This window comes from Mycteria americana, chromosome 10 (assembly GCF_035582795.1).
Source record: "Mycteria americana isolate JAX WOST 10 ecotype Jacksonville Zoo and Gardens chromosome 10, USCA_MyAme_1.0, whole genome shotgun sequence".
NCBI classification, from domain to species: Eukaryota; Metazoa; Chordata; class Aves; order Ciconiiformes; family Ciconiidae; genus Mycteria; species Mycteria americana.
In genome coordinates this window covers 22,757,258-22,779,261 of record NC_134374.1, presented here as the reverse complement: position 1 = coordinate 22,779,261, position 22,004 = coordinate 22,757,258, and the positions used below count along the sequence as shown (strand labels likewise).

General features: G+C 37.3%; 1 protein-coding gene across 1 annotated transcript in view; it reads left to right on the top strand.

Annotated features, from left to right (window-relative positions):
* The first annotated feature begins 2,358 nt into the window (after positions 1 to 2,358).
* Positions 2,359 to 22,004, top strand: part of KLHL4 (kelch like family member 4) — a 45,267-nt gene continuing 25,621 nt past the window's right edge. Inside the window, exon 1 of the mRNA XM_075513067.1 lies at positions 2,359 to 2,780. Within this exon, the coding sequence (XP_075369182.1) occupies positions 2,359 to 2,780 (422 nt within the window). The remainder of the gene's footprint in view (positions 2,781 to 22,004) is intronic.

Here is a 22,004-nt window from a genome sequence, read left to right as displayed (position 1 = left end):
ATACATAAAATGAAGTCTTTCAAAAATATGTTTCTTTAAGAACACTTACAGCCTGATATTCTAACACAGAAATCCTTCTTTCATTTCATTCTCAAGTAAATATTACGGAATACAGTTTGTTTTAATGAAGTATTGTTAAATGCAGTATTACTTTTATAGGGGAGCTGCACCGGTTTGGGATGTCCGCATGTGACAACGTGGCAGTCTTTGCTGTTGTGTAAATCACGGCGCTGGGCAGAACAGCGGCAGAGCAGAATGGTTCTTGCCTCAGAGCTGTTGAGACCCAGAGCCCGGTGTCTGAGCGTAAGCCAGCCTTTGCTGGCCGGTCAGTCGTGACTTTTAGCTGAAGCAGCCGAGGCACATGGGTGTTGCGACAACTGCTGCGGGAACAGCAACCCGTAGCAGAGGACTGGGGTCAGCGACGGGAGCAATTATGCCAAAGCACTGCAGCGAGGCTTGCCGGGGCTTGTATTTTAGCTCCCACAAATAGTTTATTTTTTCATATAAGAAAGGATTCTTATCTGCAACCAAATTTTTCTTGTTCTGTCTGTAATGGACACTTACCCTACTATCAAAATCACATGTTAATGGCATTTTATTGCAATAGCTCAGCCTCAATATTCTATATAGCAACAAAGATGCATTGGCTGGGTCTGTCAAGTATCCTCTTTCCTCAACTTCTTCCTTTCTGCCTTTTATGGCCAACTCTTTCTCACAGGTTTTCTTTTGTACGAAGTCTTTTCTTTCCCTCTATGTATCTAAATAGTATAATATCTTTCAACTATTTTACTGTTCTTCACTTGTCCTGTAATTTATCTCACATGCATCCAGTCCATGATGCTGCATATCACTTGCTCGAATACCATCAATAAGATAGGAGCTTGACAGCCCAGCGTAAAGGCTGACGATTCCTTAGTCCTATCCTCTCATTTTGCTTTTTCTTTTCAAAACTCTACTTCACATTTCTCTGTTTGCATTATATGCAGCCAAAAAAGAAAAGAAAGCAGATTTTAGTGTTTGAAGGTTCAACATCCTGTCAGTAGAGTTTAGAAAAAAAAGAAGAAAAAAATCCCAACACAGACAAAGAAAAAGGAAGTTAACATGGGAAGGTCTGAGGAGGAGATGTAAGAAGATGTGTTGGAGAGGGGTACCCTCCTTTACTTCTGAATCCTGTTTTACTGACTCTGTGTTACAGCTTTTTTTATTTCTGCACACTGCTTACAGTTGTGTAGATCATCAGTAGCAAACTGTGGAGAATATAACATAAGAAAAAAAGTCCAATCCATTTAATTATTTTCAATTTGCGTGTGAAAACATTCTGTGTACATTATTTCAAAACACACAGGGAACAGTGCTCACAGCCCTGCTTATTAACAAATGGACGAGAATGAGTACATATCATCTATTAAATTTGCTGAAAGCATGTGACAGTGTACAGTATCAAAAGAAAGGTGTTTTCTAAAAAAAATCACACTCGTTTCACCACCCGTGAGAAATTAAGAGCAACATGGCAAAGGGTGTTTACACAGGCACTTAGCCAGGAAACAGCGTGTTTTCCACAGATACAGTCATTCGGGGAGCACATCTCTGATTTTCACAAGCTCCCTCCCTCTGTTCTCATACCCCTGTAATTATATCGAGAAGTCTATCTGTAGGTGAGAAAACACATACGGTTCTGCACACTGTATTCAAATGCTGCCTCCTTCCTTTAGGTAAGTGCTACCACACTGAGGCCATTTGTAGGAATTTTACACAGCAAGATAAACAAATGCGAACCCCTTAAGGAAACACATGAACTGCAGGAGAGTTTCACAGGGAATCGTTACCAAAAATCTGCATAAGAAGACCGGAAAAGAATTCTTTATAAATCGGCTGTGAAATGCAGCATTGCTTATTAGCAGGCTTGACGGAAAAGCTTGTGAGATAGAGCGTCTTGTCACTTCATTTGTATGTGCTTTCCTGCATCTTAAGTTGCAGCTTAGGATCCCTTAGGATCATGTGAGGCTAGGTTATATATTAGAGAGCTGTGCTATAGTGCTGTGAGGGTGTAAGCCTAGCAGCTGGGGAGTGTTATGGTTGCTGCTTTCCTGTGCTAAGCTGATTTACTTGTTTAAGGTCTGACCTCATCATCCTGTCAGTATGGATTCCCACCTATACAGTTAGCAGCAGCTTAGCATCGGCTTGAAGAGCTTGCAGTATATTAATCAGAAGAGAGAGGGAGAGAGCTACCGGTATTTGTTCTTTTGTTGTCTTTTCTTAAGAAGAGGAGTTGAAACACAAGAGATAACAAAGAATCCATTTCCTTTCTAAAAGAATAGGCTTTTGTCTTTTTTTTTTTTTTTCCCCCCCCTGAAAAAAATGTCAGTATCTGGAAAGAAAGAGTTTGATGTGAAGCAGATCCTGAGGCTCCGCTGGAGGTGGTTCAGTCACCCCTCGCAAGGCTCCACAGGCACGGGGGGCTGCCATCAGCAGGAAGGATATGAGCACAGAGGGACACCGGTTCAGAACAGGTTGAAGAACCACTCTCGGGACAGAAATGGGCTGAAGAAAACCAGCAGTCCTGTCCACCACAATATCCTGGCACCCGTGCCAGGTCCAACCCCAGGGCACCACCGATCTATTCAAACCTGGCATCAACAAAATCTCATAGAACAGCTTCGATCAAATGAGGATATTCCCAAAACAAGCACAGAGGAAAACTGTGTCAAAGAAGATTCAAGTAAAACCACACAGGAGTTGCAGATGATCACGGAAGAAAATTCAGATGAATCTGCAGAGAGGTAGGAGTTTTAAAGTCTGCACTTAGAAAGCCATACTTCTATCCAAGTTATTCCCTAAAACTGTCTTTGTTTTTAACCAGAGTTCCTTACTGCATTAGTCTCACTTTATACATGTGCACACCCACACTCAAATGAATAGGAACATAGTCACTTTAAAAAAATGAACAGGAACATTGTCATGAAATTTCTGATCTTTGCTTAAGATACATAATTTCATAACCATTCCATAAAAATAAAATCTGCCAGTTTGTCAAATTTTCTCTATTACGGTTTACAGCGTATTATTTTTTTTGTCTTGATTTATTATGTTTAAGTGCAATGAAAAAATGAGCCTTCTGAAATATTGTCCTCATTCTGACTTTATCAATGGGTGCAACTTTGACAAATGGGAACTGCTGGAGGAGCACAGTCTGTGGTTGCCATCGCTCTGTCAAATTTCTCACTGCTTTTTTTTACTGCCTTCTTGACAAGTATAATTAACCTTGAACTAAGTGGAAAGGAAGCACCATTACTTGCTTTTTAAAAAGCTTTATATGAAATCACATTACTTTCACAGCTTGTTTAGTATACCAAGAGGCAAATACTTTCTACAAGGTCAGGTGAAAAAACATTACAGCTATGAGACCTTAAAGGTGTAAGCACAATGGAAGAGCTATTTTTAAGATGTTAATACAGAGAAGAAAATAATACCAGTTGTTTGATTAAGCATGCCTTTTACTTTTTTATGATTTTTTTTCAAACTTGATGTCAGTATTATTAGCTTGTACAGCACCAATTTTACCCCACCTTTACCCCACCTTGGACTCAAATTTTGCATTTATAATGTGATTATTTCCACCATTTGATGAGATTGCCATCAGTCTTTGGGAATAATTTAGGTTTCTTACATTGTATTTAAATACAAATCTATCTTACTTGAAGTTATAGTTTCTCTCAGTAAAAACAAAGCTGACAGTTTGTGTATTTTTAGCAGTTATTATTTTTCAAGTTGTACATCTGGTGTAGGGAACATCTGCAGACTGAACAGAAAAAAAATGCATTCCAAAATGTCATTTTGAAAACAGTACCAGTAGTCAACATGGACTACAGAAAATCATTACAGAATAAAATCAGTGAGGTAGGGATGTGGTAGTTCTGTATGTTTACTAGTGTACTAGTTTGTAATGTGTAAGAAGCATACCCTTAGCATAACATTTCGAATGACAGTACAAATTTCCTGAAAAAAAAAAGGCAATTTTAGGCACACCTTAGAAAGAAAGACAATTTCATTTGAAGAAAAAAAGGAATGCTGAATAATCAAAATAAGATTCTATATCAGGTGAAGAAGAAGGTAAAAAAAGCATAATCAATTCAGTTTGGAAGGTTAATAAGCCACTGTCTTCTAAAATAAGATGTGACATTTTCTCCAGCTATATATAAACTTTCTGCTAAGACCTCATGAAGTTTTGTGCCTTCATATTCATTCAAATTTAAGCTCTTCTCTTGAGTTGTTTAAATTTGCAGCTTTTAGAAAAGTTTTGGGAATGTATATATCTTATAAAGTATTGTTATATTCAAATAAGTGTATTTTCTGTAAAGTTATCAGTAGAAGCTTTTTATGCATGTTGTAGGTTAAAACCTACCTTAACATACACCTTAAAAGGCTGAACTTGTAAGGAATTGTTTAGAAAGTGATTCATGACTATGAGTTTCTTTATAATTAAAATTTTATTTCAAGAAAATAAAATAGATCATTAAAGACACCTTAACATAGCTCCAATTTCTTAAACATCTACCAACAGAAATCATTAAGTAAATCACTGTTCTCTTCCCCTATAGCATTCAGCACAGGCCACACACGAATTAATATGCTAATTGATTGGGTAGAAATGAAATACTGAGAAGAAGAAATAGAGAGAAGCAGCCTTATATCTATATCTAGTTGCTGGATATATTTCCATCTCTTCAGAACAATGCCTCATCTTATACCTTTGAAATCATCCTTTTAAATCATTTTGGGCCTCCTTTTTCTTTAGAAATTTCGTAGAGTCAGAAGCGATTGTAATCAATGGGATCTGCTAGTAATTAACACATCTGAAAAACCAGGCATTTGCAGGATCCCCTGAGTCCATCTTCTTACATTACTACAGCCACTGCGTAATGAACTATACAATTACTGCGGCCAGATGCTCTTTCACATTCATACCTGAGGACACCAAAGACAAGCTCATACCAATTTGCCTTTTATTCCATAAAAGGAATCCTATCTTCAGCGCGGTTGTCTCTAATCCAGCGAGTTTACCTCTGCCTGGAGAAGTCCCATTTTTAGCTGGACTCTAAAGCAAGACACTGCTACATGTCACTTGGACATTGAAAATAGTAGAAAAGGATGGAAGGAATCAGGAGTCAGGCCAATACCTCAATCTTGAGCAGACTATGAAAGCAAGTTCTACTAGCAGCTTAATGCTTCCTGTGAAAAAGCTTTGGAAACATGAAAACAAAATTCTCAATTTCTTCAGAAAAACTTGAGATGTCTTTCTCTAGAAAGCTCAGGACTCAACGCTTTGAGTGATACAGACGTAGCACCCTGGGGTTTGATGAAATAAGGCTTGCTTATTGAGGAGGAAAGGTGAATAAGAAAGTTCCAAACAGCAGTTCCATTTTGAATATACTATCATTGATACACTTGTTTCTGCTTTCTTGAATCTTTTTAGGTACTCCTGTACCCAAATTAAATAGTGCAAGACCTAAAGAATCCCTTCTGACCTACGGGCTTGTTCCTGAATGATCTCCCATGACAAATGAGACAAAGTAAATGAGGGCTTGAGTGACCAAAACTCATTAGTTTTGTAGTAACAGTAGCCAGTTAAGATGTGACCAACCCATAAATGCCAGGTGCATAACAGATCAATAAATTGCTTATTGGCACAAGGTTAAGTAAAGCCTCCCAGCATGCCTGGGGACTGTCCTGTCCAGTGTTGCTAAGGGAACATACTCAACAGGTATCAGTCTTCTAGAAGCATCCAAAATGATGGATGACCTGTTGATCTTGACCTGTTATAAGATCCTTATGGAAGTTGTGTCTATAGTTTTGAAAAAAGCTGAACAGCGGATGATACACATTTCATTGGCCTAGTCTGATTCTCCCCAATCTACTCCTTGAATGAGGACTGGGACCTTTTCACAGGTGAAAAACAGAGAAACTAGCTAAAACCTGAATAGATACCAAGTTATTTTGTTTATTTGTATATTATATTTCCCACTATAAAATATTATGGTATTACTGGGATGGTCAGAAAGCTAAACCCGTAGAGTATGGCCATGCAAATGAAGAGCAAAAACCTTCAAAGATTTTAGGTTTGGCTTAAAGTAAATAGGAGCTTAAGTAACTCTGAAAGAACGCATGGTAAATAAACTGTGAACTGCTTCTGGTTCAGGAGGCATGGCTGTGGATTTTTGTGCACTTTAGCTAGTTGATGATCATCTCTGATCTCCTTTAACTGTCTGGAATCTTTTGAAGTTTGGGCTTCTCCATCAGGGAGAGACCTTGAAGCAGTTCAATTTCTTTCAGAGAAAGTGATCTGGCAGTGGTCCAGAGACAGCAGCAAAAACTCAGAGGATTTGATTGCTAGATTTTGTTTGACAGTCGACAAAAACTTTGCTTGTGTGCAACACGTGAACACACACTTGTGCACACACAAACTGAAAAAGCACTGATACCTCCTAATAAGGAGGATCCGTGATATTGAATTACCTTGATTACTTCCCTCGATAAAGTTTGGACTCACAGGCATGACTGTATTGACCTTTCAATATAAGCACTATGCCTAGTGTTTATTAATATTATTCTACATTGCCACACCAATTTGTGCATGCTTGCTAGGAGATATATTATGATTCTCTAAGTATACTATTGAAGACCATGTGTGCTGGTAAAGTATGCGTGTACCTCTTTTCCTAGTTGCCCAAAGGCAGTTAGATTTCAATAATGATTGTAGCATCCATTCATCATTTTTCTCTTATGCATTTTCTCTAATTATATGGCTGAAAAATTGCTGACAAACTCTAGTTTGGTTGACAAACCCTAGTTTTGCTAAAGATACATGCTTTCTAATTTCCCATATGAGACAAAATATACTTCTAATTAATTTTAATAGAATCTTTTGATGTCGTAATCCAAGCAATCGGTACTGATGTACATGGAAACAGATATTTGGGAGGAGTATCCTTTTAATTGAGGCAATGCATTTTCTGTGGTTACTATTTACGATGTTCAGTTATTTTGAGAGTTCATCTTAAGACACAAAAAAATCATCTAATTGTCTTTTTTTTTTTTTTTGTCAGCCATATGGAAATAACTAACAGACCATTTCCCTCACTGTCTCTGACATATATACACACATACATATAAATTACTGTTTCAGATATTATCCTCTATATGAGGGTTTTCCCTGGAGTTCTATTTTTATTTCCAGTAGCAGATGACAGCCTTGGCTCACATTCCGGTGTGAAATAAAGGTACCACAAGGAAAAAATACCCCTTTAATTGTAGCAGTATCCCAGAAGATATTGAACAGGTGGAAATGAATAAATCAGTGTGCAGTGCCTGACCCCAATTTCTTGCACATACGATGCCATTTTTTTGGTGAGCTAATGTGGCACAGATCAAGGACACATGCTGTCATGTTTCCTTCTGCTGAGCACTTTTTTGGGGAGAGCCGTTACACTACACATTCATCATGCCCTCTAAAGTTTGTAACAGATACTGAAATGATGTCTGCTTAATTTTTCGCTACAAAAGATCATTTCCAAAAAAAGAAAACAGGTGATAATTTTCTTGGTGAAAATGGAACATATGAATTAGTCTATGAAACCACGGATCCAACCGCATTCAGAGGGGTTTTTGCATTAAGAGTACAGTTCTGGGTATCCAAATAAGCAGAGTCCTACCCCTGATTCACGAGAATGACTGATAATGAATGACAATGCATCTAGGAAACGGAAGGACTACGATGTATCCTTTGCAGAGAAGATGATAAAGTGCTGCCTTCAGAGTAGTACGTCAGGACACTATTTTCCCCTCACGAGTAAGAATTCAGTTTCATGAACCATCTCTGATGCCTAAGGTAAAAGTTTAGAAATTATTGTTCTTAATCTCATATAGCAGCAGCCTTTCTTTTTAAATGAAAACATAACTGCTCTGATTTTGTTTTCACCGAACTTCCAACATTTTGAAAAAAGGTTTCAAAAATCTTAACTTTAACAAATAAAAGGTTTGCAGACATAATAAAGAATACTGGACATCTAGCCAGAAGGCACACCAATCCTTCTGTGACAAAGTTGGATCAACTATATTTAGGTGCTTCCTTGGTTATCTGTAGTACAATTTAAGCTCATTATTTTGTTGATCTTTCCCCCAGGGATATAGATAGCATATTGTTCCCCTTATTCTTCTTATTCCCACACTATTCCTCTTTACAGCATTCATTTATATGTTTGAAAATTGCTGTAAGTCTAAAGAGCTGCAATTCTTGCCGTCTTTGTTCAGAAGTCCAATGCTAGACAGCTCTGATGATTTTCATTGCTCTCCTGACTTTCTCCAGCATGGCTGGCTGTACTTGCAGTACTGTGGTCAGATCTGGATATATTCTGGTTAAAGCCTGACAATTCTAGTGTAGAGGGAAGGATTACTTACATGTCATTCTGACTAAAAATCTGTTTGAATATCCTGCTCAGTGGTTTTTTTTTTTGTCACCAACATGGTGCTGTTGCTCATGCCTGGCTTGTGATTCATGAGAAACTCCTGACCCTGCACCAAAGACCTGTTCCCTAACCATCTGTACATTTTTGCAGCTATTTGTTCCTAAACGTAGTACTTTGCACAAAGGAATTCCATCTTATGTTTATCAGATAATGTCTCTAATTTGCTGAGTTAATACTCAGTTCTGATCCTATTAAATGTCTCCGATTTACTAATTTAATATTGAATTCTGATCCTATGCTCCAGTATACTTGCAGCGCTTCTCAGCTTGGCATGATCTTCAATTGTAATAAAGTTCTTGTCAAAGGTTTCTCTTTATTTCCTCCTCCCTCCAAGTAATTTAGAAAATTTATGAAAAGTCATAGTGGAACTTCAGTGGAAAGTTCCTTAGGAGCCCAGTTTGATTTAGCTTCCTATTTATCAGTGAACCACTGATAATTACTTTAAAAGCGCGATTTCAAACCAGTTTTGCACCCGTTCCGTAATGGTTTACTCCAAACAGTACTTCAGGTTGAACTTAGTACTATCTGATATGAGACAGCGTCAAATAATATTCTCATGTCCAAGATACGAATGACAACTACTTCTTTTCTGTTCTCCATAATGCCTACTACAATCTATAAATGAAGGACTTCAGTTTATTTTGACATGTTATTCTCAACAAATTCTTGCTAACTGTTAGTCTTCTCTTTTATTTCTAAGTGCTTAGAAATAATAATTATATTACTTTTACACTGCAGAATTTGGCAAGCAGAAACAGCTAGGAAAAGTAATTATGTTTCTGTGTTGTGGAGAATTTTGCAGTTTCTTTAATACTTTTAATACTGTAATATAGACTTCAGCAGTGTATTTTAAAAAGGTGATTTTATGCCAGTCTGCTATGGATAACCAAAATGCTTCATTGCTACCTCAGGGACAAGCAAAACCGAATTGTCTTCTAAAGATGACCTTTAACTAAAGGTCAAAATATGAATTTGAAACTGGAGACATTTGAAATGGGTTATTTAAGGTATCGTAGCTGATCTCCTCTCAGAAGTGATGCCCGAACAGCTCATGTGGCCTTTCGATGCCTTAGCGCAGTGGAAGTGCCGATTGCAGCAGGGGAGCGAGGGTGACGTTCTAGGCAATGCTGGTTGATGCACACCCCATCGGCATCATTGAGGTGTTGCATCTGCTAGAGATCACGTTGCCAGATTACGTTAGTTTTACGTGCCAGATTACGTGCCAGAGATTAGTGTTACGTATGAACTGAACAAAGGCACATGTAGCACAGGAGATAATTAGTGACATTAAGCTGAATTTTAATAGCGTTTTACTGACATTCACTCACAGCTTGTGGAAAAATGATAGGTGAGAGTAACCAAGAAAATTTTCCTTTGATATCTAACGTTTGCTAAGTGTAGAAAATTTGTGAAGTTATTATAGTGAAGTTATTTGTGAAGTTATATGAGCAGACAATTAAATGTTTTCTTCAGTGTTTTCTCAGCTAACGCCCATTTTGGCTAACCAGTAGCACCCGATGCAGGATTAAAATCTACGAGAAGAATTACCTTTTTGCCGGAAGTCGATAATTCACAAGGAGCGATAGGACTTTTTAGGCAATGTAATGAACAGTGACCAATGAAGTCATTCTGACTAAACAAATGCTGTTTTCCAATACAAGAGCTCTTGGTACAGAAAGTAGAATCAATATGTCTCAAAGGCATCCTCAGCAGATTTTATCCCCACTTTCTCTTTCTATTATGACACCTGATGAGGAACTTGAAAAGGCAAAAAGTATGTGAAATTCAAGTGGGTTGAAACATTTATTAAAAAATAAAGGAAGAAGTAGGTTTGTATTTTGAAATTAATTTTATATTTAGCCTGTGGAAGAAGTGGATATTTATTCAAAAGATTTTTTTTCATAGCTACATAAATAGAATCATAGAATAATTTAAGCTGAAAAAGACCTCTGGATGTCATCAAGTCTAACCCCGTCCCCCACCCCCCCCCAAGAAGGCTATAATGAGGAATAATATGACTTACTAAAAACACACAGTATTTTACAGTCTTACATTGAACATGCATAGCTTTCAAAGATGAATTATTACAGGCAAGGGAAAAAAATACCATTTAATAGTAATTTAAGAAACCAGGACAATTCTATTCATTTCAAAACAATTTCTTTATGATTCAATTATCTTCTCTTTTCCACTCCATACAGCTTGCTCTCAGGAAAGACAGCTGTTAAATTACTTTTTAAAGACTTATTACTGTTCTTAAAATCACTTCTTAATGTCTCCAGAAAAAGTTAAGGAGATGATTAAACACATGCGACCAATGCAGAGCAGTTTTTACAGACATACTGAGCATATGCAATTGTAAAATCAACAGGAAATCGTATGGTTGCTGAAGCGTTCTTGGAAAAGGGGGAGAGAGTTTGCTTGATTTGAAAGTCATAGCTAGACAGCATTCTGAAAGAAATGACAAGTTATTTTCACCATTGTTTTGTGGCTGAATTGTTTACTTTGAACTATTTGAAATACTGTAATGAGGAATCTTTCACATTTAAAGAAATAAAGGGATTTGTTTGTTATAGCCAAACAGCTAAGTTAGCCCAATATATACCAATTTAGTTTAGCTCCTTTCGTTCTGTTAGAATAAAGTAATGATGCTATATTTAGAGAATGACAATATCCGGTGATAAGATAAAGAATAGGGCTTGTGTATGGCATACCTGTAGGTATGCAGGCTAAACGAATACGAAAACGAAGCTGAAGTACTGTCGGGATTCACAGAAAGAGCTTAAGGTAAGTATAGGAAATAAACTTAAAAAATAATCTCTAAACCAAAGCTATAACAAAATTTCCTCCTCTGTGAAATCAGACTCCACCTCAGTGACTCTAGCGTCAGATACACTGGCACGAGAGCTTCCCACACAGCTCTGACAGCAAACCTTCTCCCAATCCGCCCCCTTCCCTCCTTTTCCAAGCAAATGCTTAATAGTCAAAACTCAGTTCAAAGCTTATTAAAATAGATAGAACAAGACTTTAGAGCCTGGCTCTTTCCAACACTTCTGCCCGTCCAGTACTTACTAGCATAGAACATCTTTCACTTCATTCTAGTGACCGTTCCCAGTCTGTATGGTAAGCCAGGATATTGCACTGAAAGTCTGCCTGCTGCTCACAGGTAACAAGAAGGATACCTAAAAGTATTTAAAGGAACACCCTACTTTGTAGCCATTACTTCATTTGAGGTTGAGATATATGATATGGTGTCTAAATACTAGAGTTTAAAAAATGTTTTGTCAGGAAGTAGGTACTGTAATCTCATGGCGTGTCCTACCGTTGCACGAGGCTGCCTTATTTAGAAGTGAAACAGCACACGAAGAGCAGACGATTCAATGTTTTCTTCAGCGTTTTCTCAGCTAACACCCATTTCGGCTAACCAGACTTATTTATTGGAAAAGAAAGCAATGTCTGATACCTGGTTCTTTCTTTGGTTTTGGTATGTATATTTTGAAAATCTTTGGAGAAGAATCTTACCTTTATATTAACATTTGATTTAATCAAATTCAAGCTCTCTCAGCTAGCTTCTAACTTTTTAAATGTACGACTTAATGACTAGTTGCATTAGGATCTGAAAATCAGTATCCGTGGGTTCTGTCTCAGATTTATTGCTTGCTTCTTATATAAACTCAGAGAAATCACTGAGCCTCTTGGTATCACAGTTTGCTGATGTTAAAGGTAGCATTTGACACCTATTTTCCTAGGGACACAATAAGAAGTGATCAGTGTTTTCAAGCACCATAATTTGCCTACAAACTGCTACTAAAATGCAAAGTGGAATGCATGTACGTTATCATTGATGCATTATACTATATAGTTGCACAGCTTATCTTCTCATGATAATAATATCCCCAAAACCAAAGTCATCTACTTTAACTAGAAGTTTTCTGTTACAATAAGCAGTAGAGACCACCAATATACTTATAATAAAATGTTTTGAAGAGCAGACATAAAGGGAATACATTTGATAAAGTGGACAGCCACTGTCATCATTTGCTATGCTTCAGTTTACCTGATAAATTAGAAGTCAAGAGGAAGGGAGGCATTCTTGCAAGAAATGAGCATTTTCAAAGCTTGTTCATTTTAATAGAAGTTGAGAAAATGAAGAACCTTTTTGAACTGGGAAATATACCTTGATTGAAATGGAAATTGTGAGCAAACCACTAAGAAATCCTAGGAGTTGGAGAAAAGCTATTTTAAGCGATTACATATGGTTTGCGTTGCTAGGGAAACCTCTTTTACAGTGCTCATTTAGCACAGATGCTCAGGAAAGCTCTGTGACTCCATGTCATACCATTTCAGAATGCTTCAGAATGTGAAGAAATAGAGATGCACATATACACACATGCAGACAAAAATACCTCTGTAATTTTATCTTAGTCATGTTCTATGTCTTTGGTGGAAGTTAGTTCTTTCCATTTCTGCCATGACCACAATGATAAATCAAAAGCTTTGTAATTAAAAAGCTCTGTTTCCGGACTGAGGATATTTATTCAAACATTACCTTCCGTTTTGATCCATTTGGGTTTATATTTTAGATAGGCATCTCTTTAGAGCAAAAGATTTGCCTTTCCCAGGTACGTAGTGAAAACACAAGACCAGCGCTGGTGACACCATGTCTGGCCCAGGCTCTCGACCCTAGGGCAGAAGTGACTTGCCAAAACCTATGGTATAACCTGCTCCGTGCAGGCTGTCCTGCCACCGTGTTCTGCATTCTCCTTTCACCTCTCTAGTGCCCGGGTAGGTGACAGCCTGGAAGGCGGCTGCGGTCTGCCGTCATCAGAGACACGGCTGCCTCTCTGTTGAGCGGGCAGGAGGGCTCAGACCCTGAGCATGCCACTGAGCATGCAAATGTGTGCTGGCTTTTCTTTGCTTTTTCAGAGAGCAACAGCTCCAGAAATTTAGAAAACATAGGATTTGAATTATTGAAAAATAATTACTTTTTCAAAACTTGCAATATTTCAGTCTCTCAGTTTTCAGAGACTTGTGTATAATTTGGGGAATGGCGTATTGTTACTGTATACCATTATCCACTCTTGGTGCACTCTCGGATCCCGCTGCAAAGAGGGGGCATTCTCAGTGTCTATCCAAGCAAGGTACTTCAAAACTGCATTCAAGCAATTCATGAACTCAGCTATGTGAATTGTAACCCCTGTGCAGGATGGACCTGCAGATGCATGCAGAATCACCTCTGGGGCCACGCGTACGTGCAGTCACATAACAGGTATATAACTGGTCTTATGAGTGTGCTGCAAGCTCAGGAAGCGGCTTTTGAGAGTTTTTTTATTGGACCATATGGTATGCCAGGAACCAGTATTTTGAGTACTAAACTTCTAAGGCCTTGAAAGTTTTACTTAGAATTTAACAATGATTTGTAGTTTGAACCCTCCTCAACAAAATAAAAAAAGCCAACAGAAAATGTTTTTTTTAAGAAAAGGTTTTTTAGAAATCTAAAAATTAAGCCCATCTATGGATGTGCTATTGAAGGCACCCGATAATGTGCTATTAAAGGCACTTGACTTTTGTTTATTCAATCCAAAATACAAAGAATAAACCAAAAAGATACTTGCTGATAAAGAAGAGAATAAAGATATACTCTGAACAAAAAATATGGTGTTCTACAGATTAAAATTATGTTTATAATGGATATATATTGATCTAACCAAACATTAATAAGTGTAGAACCCAAACTTGCTAGTATTGCCTATTTGTGAAGCATATTGTTATTTACATATCAGAGGGTAAAGTAAGGAAAAGAGAGAGGTAGCAGGTTAGAGATTTGTAGGGTCTTAGCACCACCAAAATAGGTTTAGGCCAGGTAGGAAAGAGGCAGAAATTGATTCTTGCTACAAAGTAATTTCATTGGAGTAATGAAACCCATCAGTTCTTTTGGCCATCACAACTACGGATTTCCGCAGAAAGTTCTCTATTTTGTCCAATGCACTGGAGAATTTTGTGCTTCTTTTCTGGGTCACACAGTGTAATTCAAAACATACGTAAACACTGAACTATGATTGTATCGAGAGTTTTAAACCAAACATACATGAGTATCTTTTAGCACAATACTTTGTAAAAAGCATTTAAAGACTGAAATGCTTGTTCTGAGTCATGATTTTCATGACTGTCTCACAGTGGACATCCACAGAAGATTGCCTCCAGTCTAGCTGGCTGGTCAGTTTACAAAAAACTACATGTAAAGCCAGAAATTCCCTCCTATGCCACTACTTACACCCGCCCAGTCCCCCCCATGTGCTAGTACGGTGGCTTAGGATGGCCTTTTGATCTGTCTGTCCGAGACGCTCGACCTAGTAAAATCATCCAGCAGTACGGCCAACTCAGTCTCTTGATAGATCTTGTCATAGTGGATTTACGAGCAGCGTAAGACAGCTTCCTGGGAAGTTACAGCGTTGTGATCGTTCAGGAGCCAAACCGATCAATCAGAACACAATGACGCAGCGAGAAAAGCACAGAAAGAAACAAGGTTGTAAGTCAGGACTAATTTTTTGTCTTAATTTGTTTTTTTCATTCACTGGAAGGATCCCAAATTCCTCTATAAAAGAAATTTAGAGTGGCTTGGTGTTACAATATGCCAATAAAGTTGCTCAGCATGAAGCTCCCATGGGAAGGCACAAAGCAGTAGAGCTCCTATGTGCCTCTTGCTTCCTCATGCAATACGTAGCTCAATTACTAGTCAGCTGTTTAAAGTTTCCTTATGCTTTGTCACTTAGTGTTACAGTGAATTCGAACCTGAACTTAACACAATTAGTAAAAGAACAAAGTCAGGACTGGAAGGACAGTTTGGCCTGTTCAGTGGAGCAATAAAGCTCTGATATGTTTACTAGCAAGCTATTGAGCTTTTATTCTTCATCTGGAATCTGGAATTATTTCCTTATATATTTTAAACAATACCTCAGATTGATACCTCATGTTTGAATTTTCACAAGTTGTTTTCTTTCAAGTCTCTCCAATTATTAAAACATCCTTTGTTTTCCCCGTATCTCAAGCCATTAAGTGCAAAGGCTGTTATTTCACTTTTACTGGCTACTGCTGTGACATTTTGTAAATTGATTGATGGTAAAAACCACACATTTTTACCTTTTCTAATAAGTAGCTTTCAATCATAATCATATTTTAAAATAATGTTGGAGAATAACATAGCTGAAATGTGAAATTCCTAATTTCTAGACTCCTAACTTTCTCAGCTGTTACTTTTTTATTCTATAAACTGTTGCTGAGGTCTTTTCAGTTTTCCTATACCTCAAATACTCTCTCTCAAATGCAAGACCAATTTCTAATGTAAATTATTTGGAGGAAAGACATGCAATATATTAAGGTGATCTGTACACTTGTGGCAAGATAGAAAGGTAAGACCCCAGCAAAAAAGGGTCCTGACCCAGAAGCAACATAAATATAGTTTTAGCTTTGCCTGTTCAATTTAATACATCAAATTTCACATTGAATTTGGAGGGAATATCAATTTTATTCAATAAAGCGGTGTTCAGCAGACAGTGTCTAGCAAAAGGTGAGCAGGAAAGTCTGACCTACCCTTAAAACATTTGATTAGCTCTCATTTGATCTTCTCGCTGGTGGAAACATGGTCAGTAGGAACACAGTAGAATATGTTCTGATATTGCACAAAGATTAAACAACTAATAGCAGTTTTCTACAGTCATAAGAGAAAACTCTGAGAAACTGGGCAACTTCCCAAAAGAGAAAGTAGATCATCATAATTTCCAGAGACGGGAGCATCAATGCTTTCAGGACAACCTTGAAACATTCAGATAGTAACAGATAAGTGTTTACATTAATCTACTCAAAGCCTTTTTACTCCCCAGTTGAAATCCTCATTAAGTATATTGTTACCTCTTTCCAGATATTCAAGTTACCAGGAGTCATAGCATCGTAAGATCACAGGATAATTTGGGTTGGAAGGGATCTCAGGAGGTCTCTAGCCCAGTCCCTGCTCAAAGGAGGGTCAGATGTGAGATCAGCCCAGATTGCTCGGGGCTTTATCCGGTTGGGTCTTGAAAACCTTTAAGGATGGAGACTACATGACCTGGTGAATAGTCTTAAGGCATATCTTGTAGCATATTTTCACTGAAACAATACAGTTTGCAAGCAACCTAAATAATCAATTCCTTCTTCAGGAGGCAGAAAATGAATCTAAGGAAAGAGTTGTTTTTTCTATCAAGATTAGCTATGTTAGCATATTATCACATGCTTCATTTAGTTATTGTTATATTACAACCTCCGCAAAAGTTGTAATACTTATTTTATTGAATAAATATGATAAAATTGCTCTGTTGTTTTTTGTAAGATCACATCATAATGCAATTTTGCCTCCCTCCAGCCTAGAATAGTGAATAATACAGGCACTCCAGGAAAAAATCTGTCATAATAATACTGTAAGCAATATTTTCTGCAATTCATATCAGTTCCACTTGTACTTTTCAGCCTGCCTTTATTTTTCTTTTGATTTCATATACTAATTTTATTTAGATTTCATGGTTTTATTCCAATTCAATTACAGTGAGCTGACATTGACGCAGACCCTGGCTTGTTGGAGCAGTTATCACTATTATCTGCCAGGATAAATGCCAAGTCACCGACGGCATCGAGAGTACAAGTTTTCTTAAGACATATTGTCAGAAATAGTGTTAAATACACTTGATACTGTCAAACAAAAGTCGACCTAATAGCCTATCTGTAAAGGTTGTAAAGACAATTCTCTTTCTATCTTACAAAGATGCTATGGACTCATGAATGGAGGTTTCCTCAATAAGCAATTATTGTAAGCTGCTGTCTCAAAAACCTACTTTTCTGAGGAAGCACACAAGATGTTCAGTGGACATTAGCAAAAATGCTAATATAATAATGAACACTAAGATATTTCTCAAATATTATAAAAGTGAAAGTCAGTGACCAAGGATAAGAGCAGGAGATAAAGCACAATTGTCTACATAATTTATAGCATTAACAATTCCTTCCAGTATATGTGGGAGGGTATTCAGTGTATGCTGTATTTGTTGTATTGACTTCAAAGCAAATCCACTCACCCGAGCCAGATATGAATACAGTAGGCTAAGTTATTTTAATAACTTTCTAGACTTAGGTTTGAGTTATGTTTTCTGACGCAGAAGACCAGAAGATAACAACTAGCTGGAGAATACTTTGGTCTCAGGATATCTGTACCTATAAACACATAGAAATATTTGGCTGTAACAGAGGGAAACACTCTCAGGGTATAATTACACAATTAAGAAGAGGGAGGAATTGACCATAGATAAAATTATGTAGCTGACAAAACCTTATAGAATAGAAAACTTCAGTCTACCTCTCAAGTGTGCTTTCTGTCTGTGAGGCTGACCATACCTTTATACACGTTGTCTCTCACTCTTTTCTAACAAATCTGTAATTATGATAAGCTAAAAGGAAAAGTACAAAACCAAAAAGTCTGAGGATCCCAATGTGAAACAACCTCAGGTCAGTAGTAAGAAGAGTCTCACCAAATAAGTAGGTGATTTTGGTTTTAATCACTTCCTTGTTGTATCCTCTGTTAATCCTGAGCTTTAAATTAAGAGAGTAATAAACATTGCTTTTCCCCTTAATTTGGAGAGAAAGAAAAATCAACAGTAGCTTTGAGACTGATCTGTTAGATACTCTTACCGCACACCTGTCTAACAGGGCACACTGGCTAAATTGGTTAAGAATCCGACTTTTTGTTCCATTGCAGTAATGTTAGCCTTGAATGAGACATCCAGCAGATCAGCTGAGTCAGGTGAGGAGATATTGTGGAACAAGCCCATGGAATTTTACATTACTGGGGAAACGTCACATAAAGTGAAGAGAAATTTAAAGTGGTGCCTTCAGCTGAAGTGGGGATGATCACGTTTTCCCATTTAAGTGAAACATAACTCTTGTTATTGCCTAGTTAGAATCTAAACAGAAGTAGAAAAGAAAAAGATGCAAAAAATGAAATGGTCATGGCAAGCACAAGAATAGAGTCCCTTTGCCTTTGAGGAAATACAAACAAGAAGTGAGAAGCATGTATTAAGGTATTATGGCAGTGGTTTGAGTGTTCATAAATCAAGAGGTCTTAAAAAATCTCACAGCAGTATCCGTACCTGATTAGCTGCAAGGCTCAAAACGGTAGGGGCAAGGATAGTTGCTATTGAGACTGTTACTCTCCGGCTTTTCAAAATTCTGTTCACTGTATACGGAACCACTTCACATTCCTTTTTTGCTTATACTTGTATCTCCCAAGCTCCCTTTTGTTCCACTTTTGCCAACAACAGTGAAAGGGGATAGCATAAAGCAGGTTTTCTTCCCAACTCTCTCTCCCATCAGGAGTCTTTCTGAAAGGTGCTTAATGAAGTAAGAAACGTGGACTTAATTAGTTTCAGTTGGCAATAGTCATGCTTGGATTTCAAACAAAATTTTTTGCCTTTGGCTTGTATTTTTTTGTGTGTGTCCTCTAAAAGTGCCACAAGCTCCTGTCCAGCATTTAGTTATTACTTTTCATGTTTTACATTTCAACAGCTTGAGATAGTGCTATATCGTGTCTTCTGGTCACATCATTTTTTGTTCTTTAGAAAGATGCTATGAAATTATCTAACAATATTATCACTAGCTACAAGAAAGTTGAGCAAGAAGTAGTCAGCCTCACTGAATTTCTCCTTCATGACTTTTAAATTCCCTCCAACATAATCATGTAATATAAACGTCGGGTTAGAAATCACGCATTGCAGTGACGACTGCAGAATGCTTCTTGTACTGTTAGAGTCTGTGTTAATCAAGACAGTGAAGTATTCCTAATAGCTTCCATTATATCACGCCTTGCACGGTAGATTTCAATGTACAGTGACTTAGTATTGATCTTCTTGTTTGTCTTAGGAAAAATAAACGTTAATTAAAATATAACTTTGTTTTAAAACGAGTTATACAACAATATTCACCATGCCAGACATACAGTATTGCCATACAGGGAAATACTTCCTTCTTCTGCAGGAAAAGGTTGAATCAGTGCCTTAGTGGTTAAGCATGCTGGTTCAGAGAAAAGGATAGGCTTTGGGTTGCTATAGTAAATCATAACCACAGGCCCTAATCATCGCTGGTATAAACAACATTGTGGCTAATGTCATCAGTTTCTATGAAGCTGCTGCTTCCTACATCAGTATTTAACCTAGTATTTTCTAATCCAACTTCTAAGTTAGTTCAAAAACATCTATTGATATTAGTGCATGGAAATTGATTTTATTACTGATGAACCATAGTTACAGAGCAAGATTCAATTGTTGTAATTCAGTTTTTGTAATTTCCTTATCCTTATATGGCATCTGCTTAACTTTGTGTAGTTATCAAGGTAGTTATAAAGGAACGGCATGCAGACTTTACATCTGACTAATTCTAAAGTAATTTTCAACAGTTACTTGTAATCTCAAAATATCTACTTTAAAACTTTCTATCTGTGAATAGTGAGATGACAGCTTGTATATACATGCAAACAAAGAGTAAAAAGTGAACTCAAGTGTTGTTTATAATCAGAGAAAAAAGGCACATGGGTATTTGAGATCAGTAGCCCCCACTACATTTGGCACTATCAGAACAAGGGTTAATTTTAAGATGCTAATATACATACTTCTATCTTTTTACCTGAAACGTTTCACTTAGTTATTATTCTCTATTACATAATGTAAATGAATACAGTCTTAATTCTCTGGAGGATAACGTTCTTGAACGGTGTTTTAAGATGGCATTAATTTAAACGATTTGTCTGAGACATTCACTTCATCATTGAATATAGACATATATCTATTATAATAAAACACTCATGGATGTACAGGCAGCATGCTCTCCAGACTGATTAGATATTGCTAGAGCTCCAATTTTTAAGAAAGTATCTCACGCCACGGAAATAAGTGTTCTTAAATCATGCCATTATAATGTTTATAGTAAAGTTTGATATTCAGATTAGTCTGAATCAGGAAGAGAATAATTATTTAAATTGAAAACTCCTGCTATATTACAAATTTTAACACTGACAGGTCACTGTGATAAAGTCCCTAGTTATACTGTGTAATCCCATAGCCATCAAATATCAGAAGAAAGAATTGCTGATTTTTGCTCTTACAGTCCTTTTAGTGAATTCAACAATTTAAGCCGGCTCACTAGAAACCTCTTTGGTCAGGCTATGAATATTGCACTGTGGGCATCTATCTCAGAGCTGTGGATTTTCTCCCAGTGGAGCTGCACTACCACCCTGGGTCCTTTGGGGAAGGCAGCGTGGGGCACTGCATGCAGAGAGGCCCACAGCACTTGCCCCATGGCCTTTCATTCTGACTCATTCATGGCCTATCATTCTGACCTCAGAGAAGTGCAGGCCACTTGACTCCTAATTTTAATGTCTCTTGAAATGTGTGAATGGGTCTGCAATAAATTGCTGAGCATTTTTCAAAACTGAGCCCCAAACCTCAGGAACAAAATCCCATCGATAGTGACTCTTGAATAGGCATTTATATAACAGTGAAATTTTTAAATGTTTGTCTTCAGCAATTAAACAAAAATGATTCACATAGTACTATAGTGCAACCAAAGAACATCTGGACCAGCTCTTACTGTGCTTTTACACAGTAATAAATGACAGAAAGTGCTTTCTATGGACATAGGAACATCCCATTTCTTAATTATCTGTATAAAGCAAATTGCGAGCACAAAGATCTACTGTAGACACAAGATGCCAATAAAGGAATGCACGAAGCTTTCCCCAAACTGTCTTCCCAGTAGCAAAAGATCAACAACTGAGGGAGTACACATGCTAATAAGAACAATCTGCAGTGCAGTGAGCCTGGAAAATAATTTTATAATTAACCTTCTCTGTTAAAAAAATAAATATACAATTTCCGAAGGAAAACAGCTTACTGGGGAGAGTGTTTAGATCTAGCCCTCTTTGTACCATGAAATCATGATGTGTCCACAGCTGACACCAGCATAAAGGGACTGTACGGTGCTCCGGGGCTCTCCAGTTTGGCTGGAACCTCTGTTTTCCAGTGGAATTACCCCACCAAATACGTGCTTTCTATTCATAGGAGAATTCAAAGTATCCTAACCCAAATTCATCCTGATATGAATCATAATGGCATTCATCTGTATATTATCATGTCTGGGGGAAGAACAAAACTCAAACCAGCTACAGTACTTTCAGTGGTACGCTGAAGCTCCTGCGTTTAATGATATACACACTTATACTTGTAATCCCAAACGTGAAAAGTGATTTTAACTAATGCCAACTGAGAAAAGTGGCAGGTTTATGTTAATACTAGCAATAAAAAAATATTAAAACCAGGAAGTTTCAAGAGCTCCAAGTTCTAAAGGAATTGTCAATATGAACTTTCAATTTAGATAGGTTAGAAGTCAGCAGTCTCTCCATTAACTTAAATA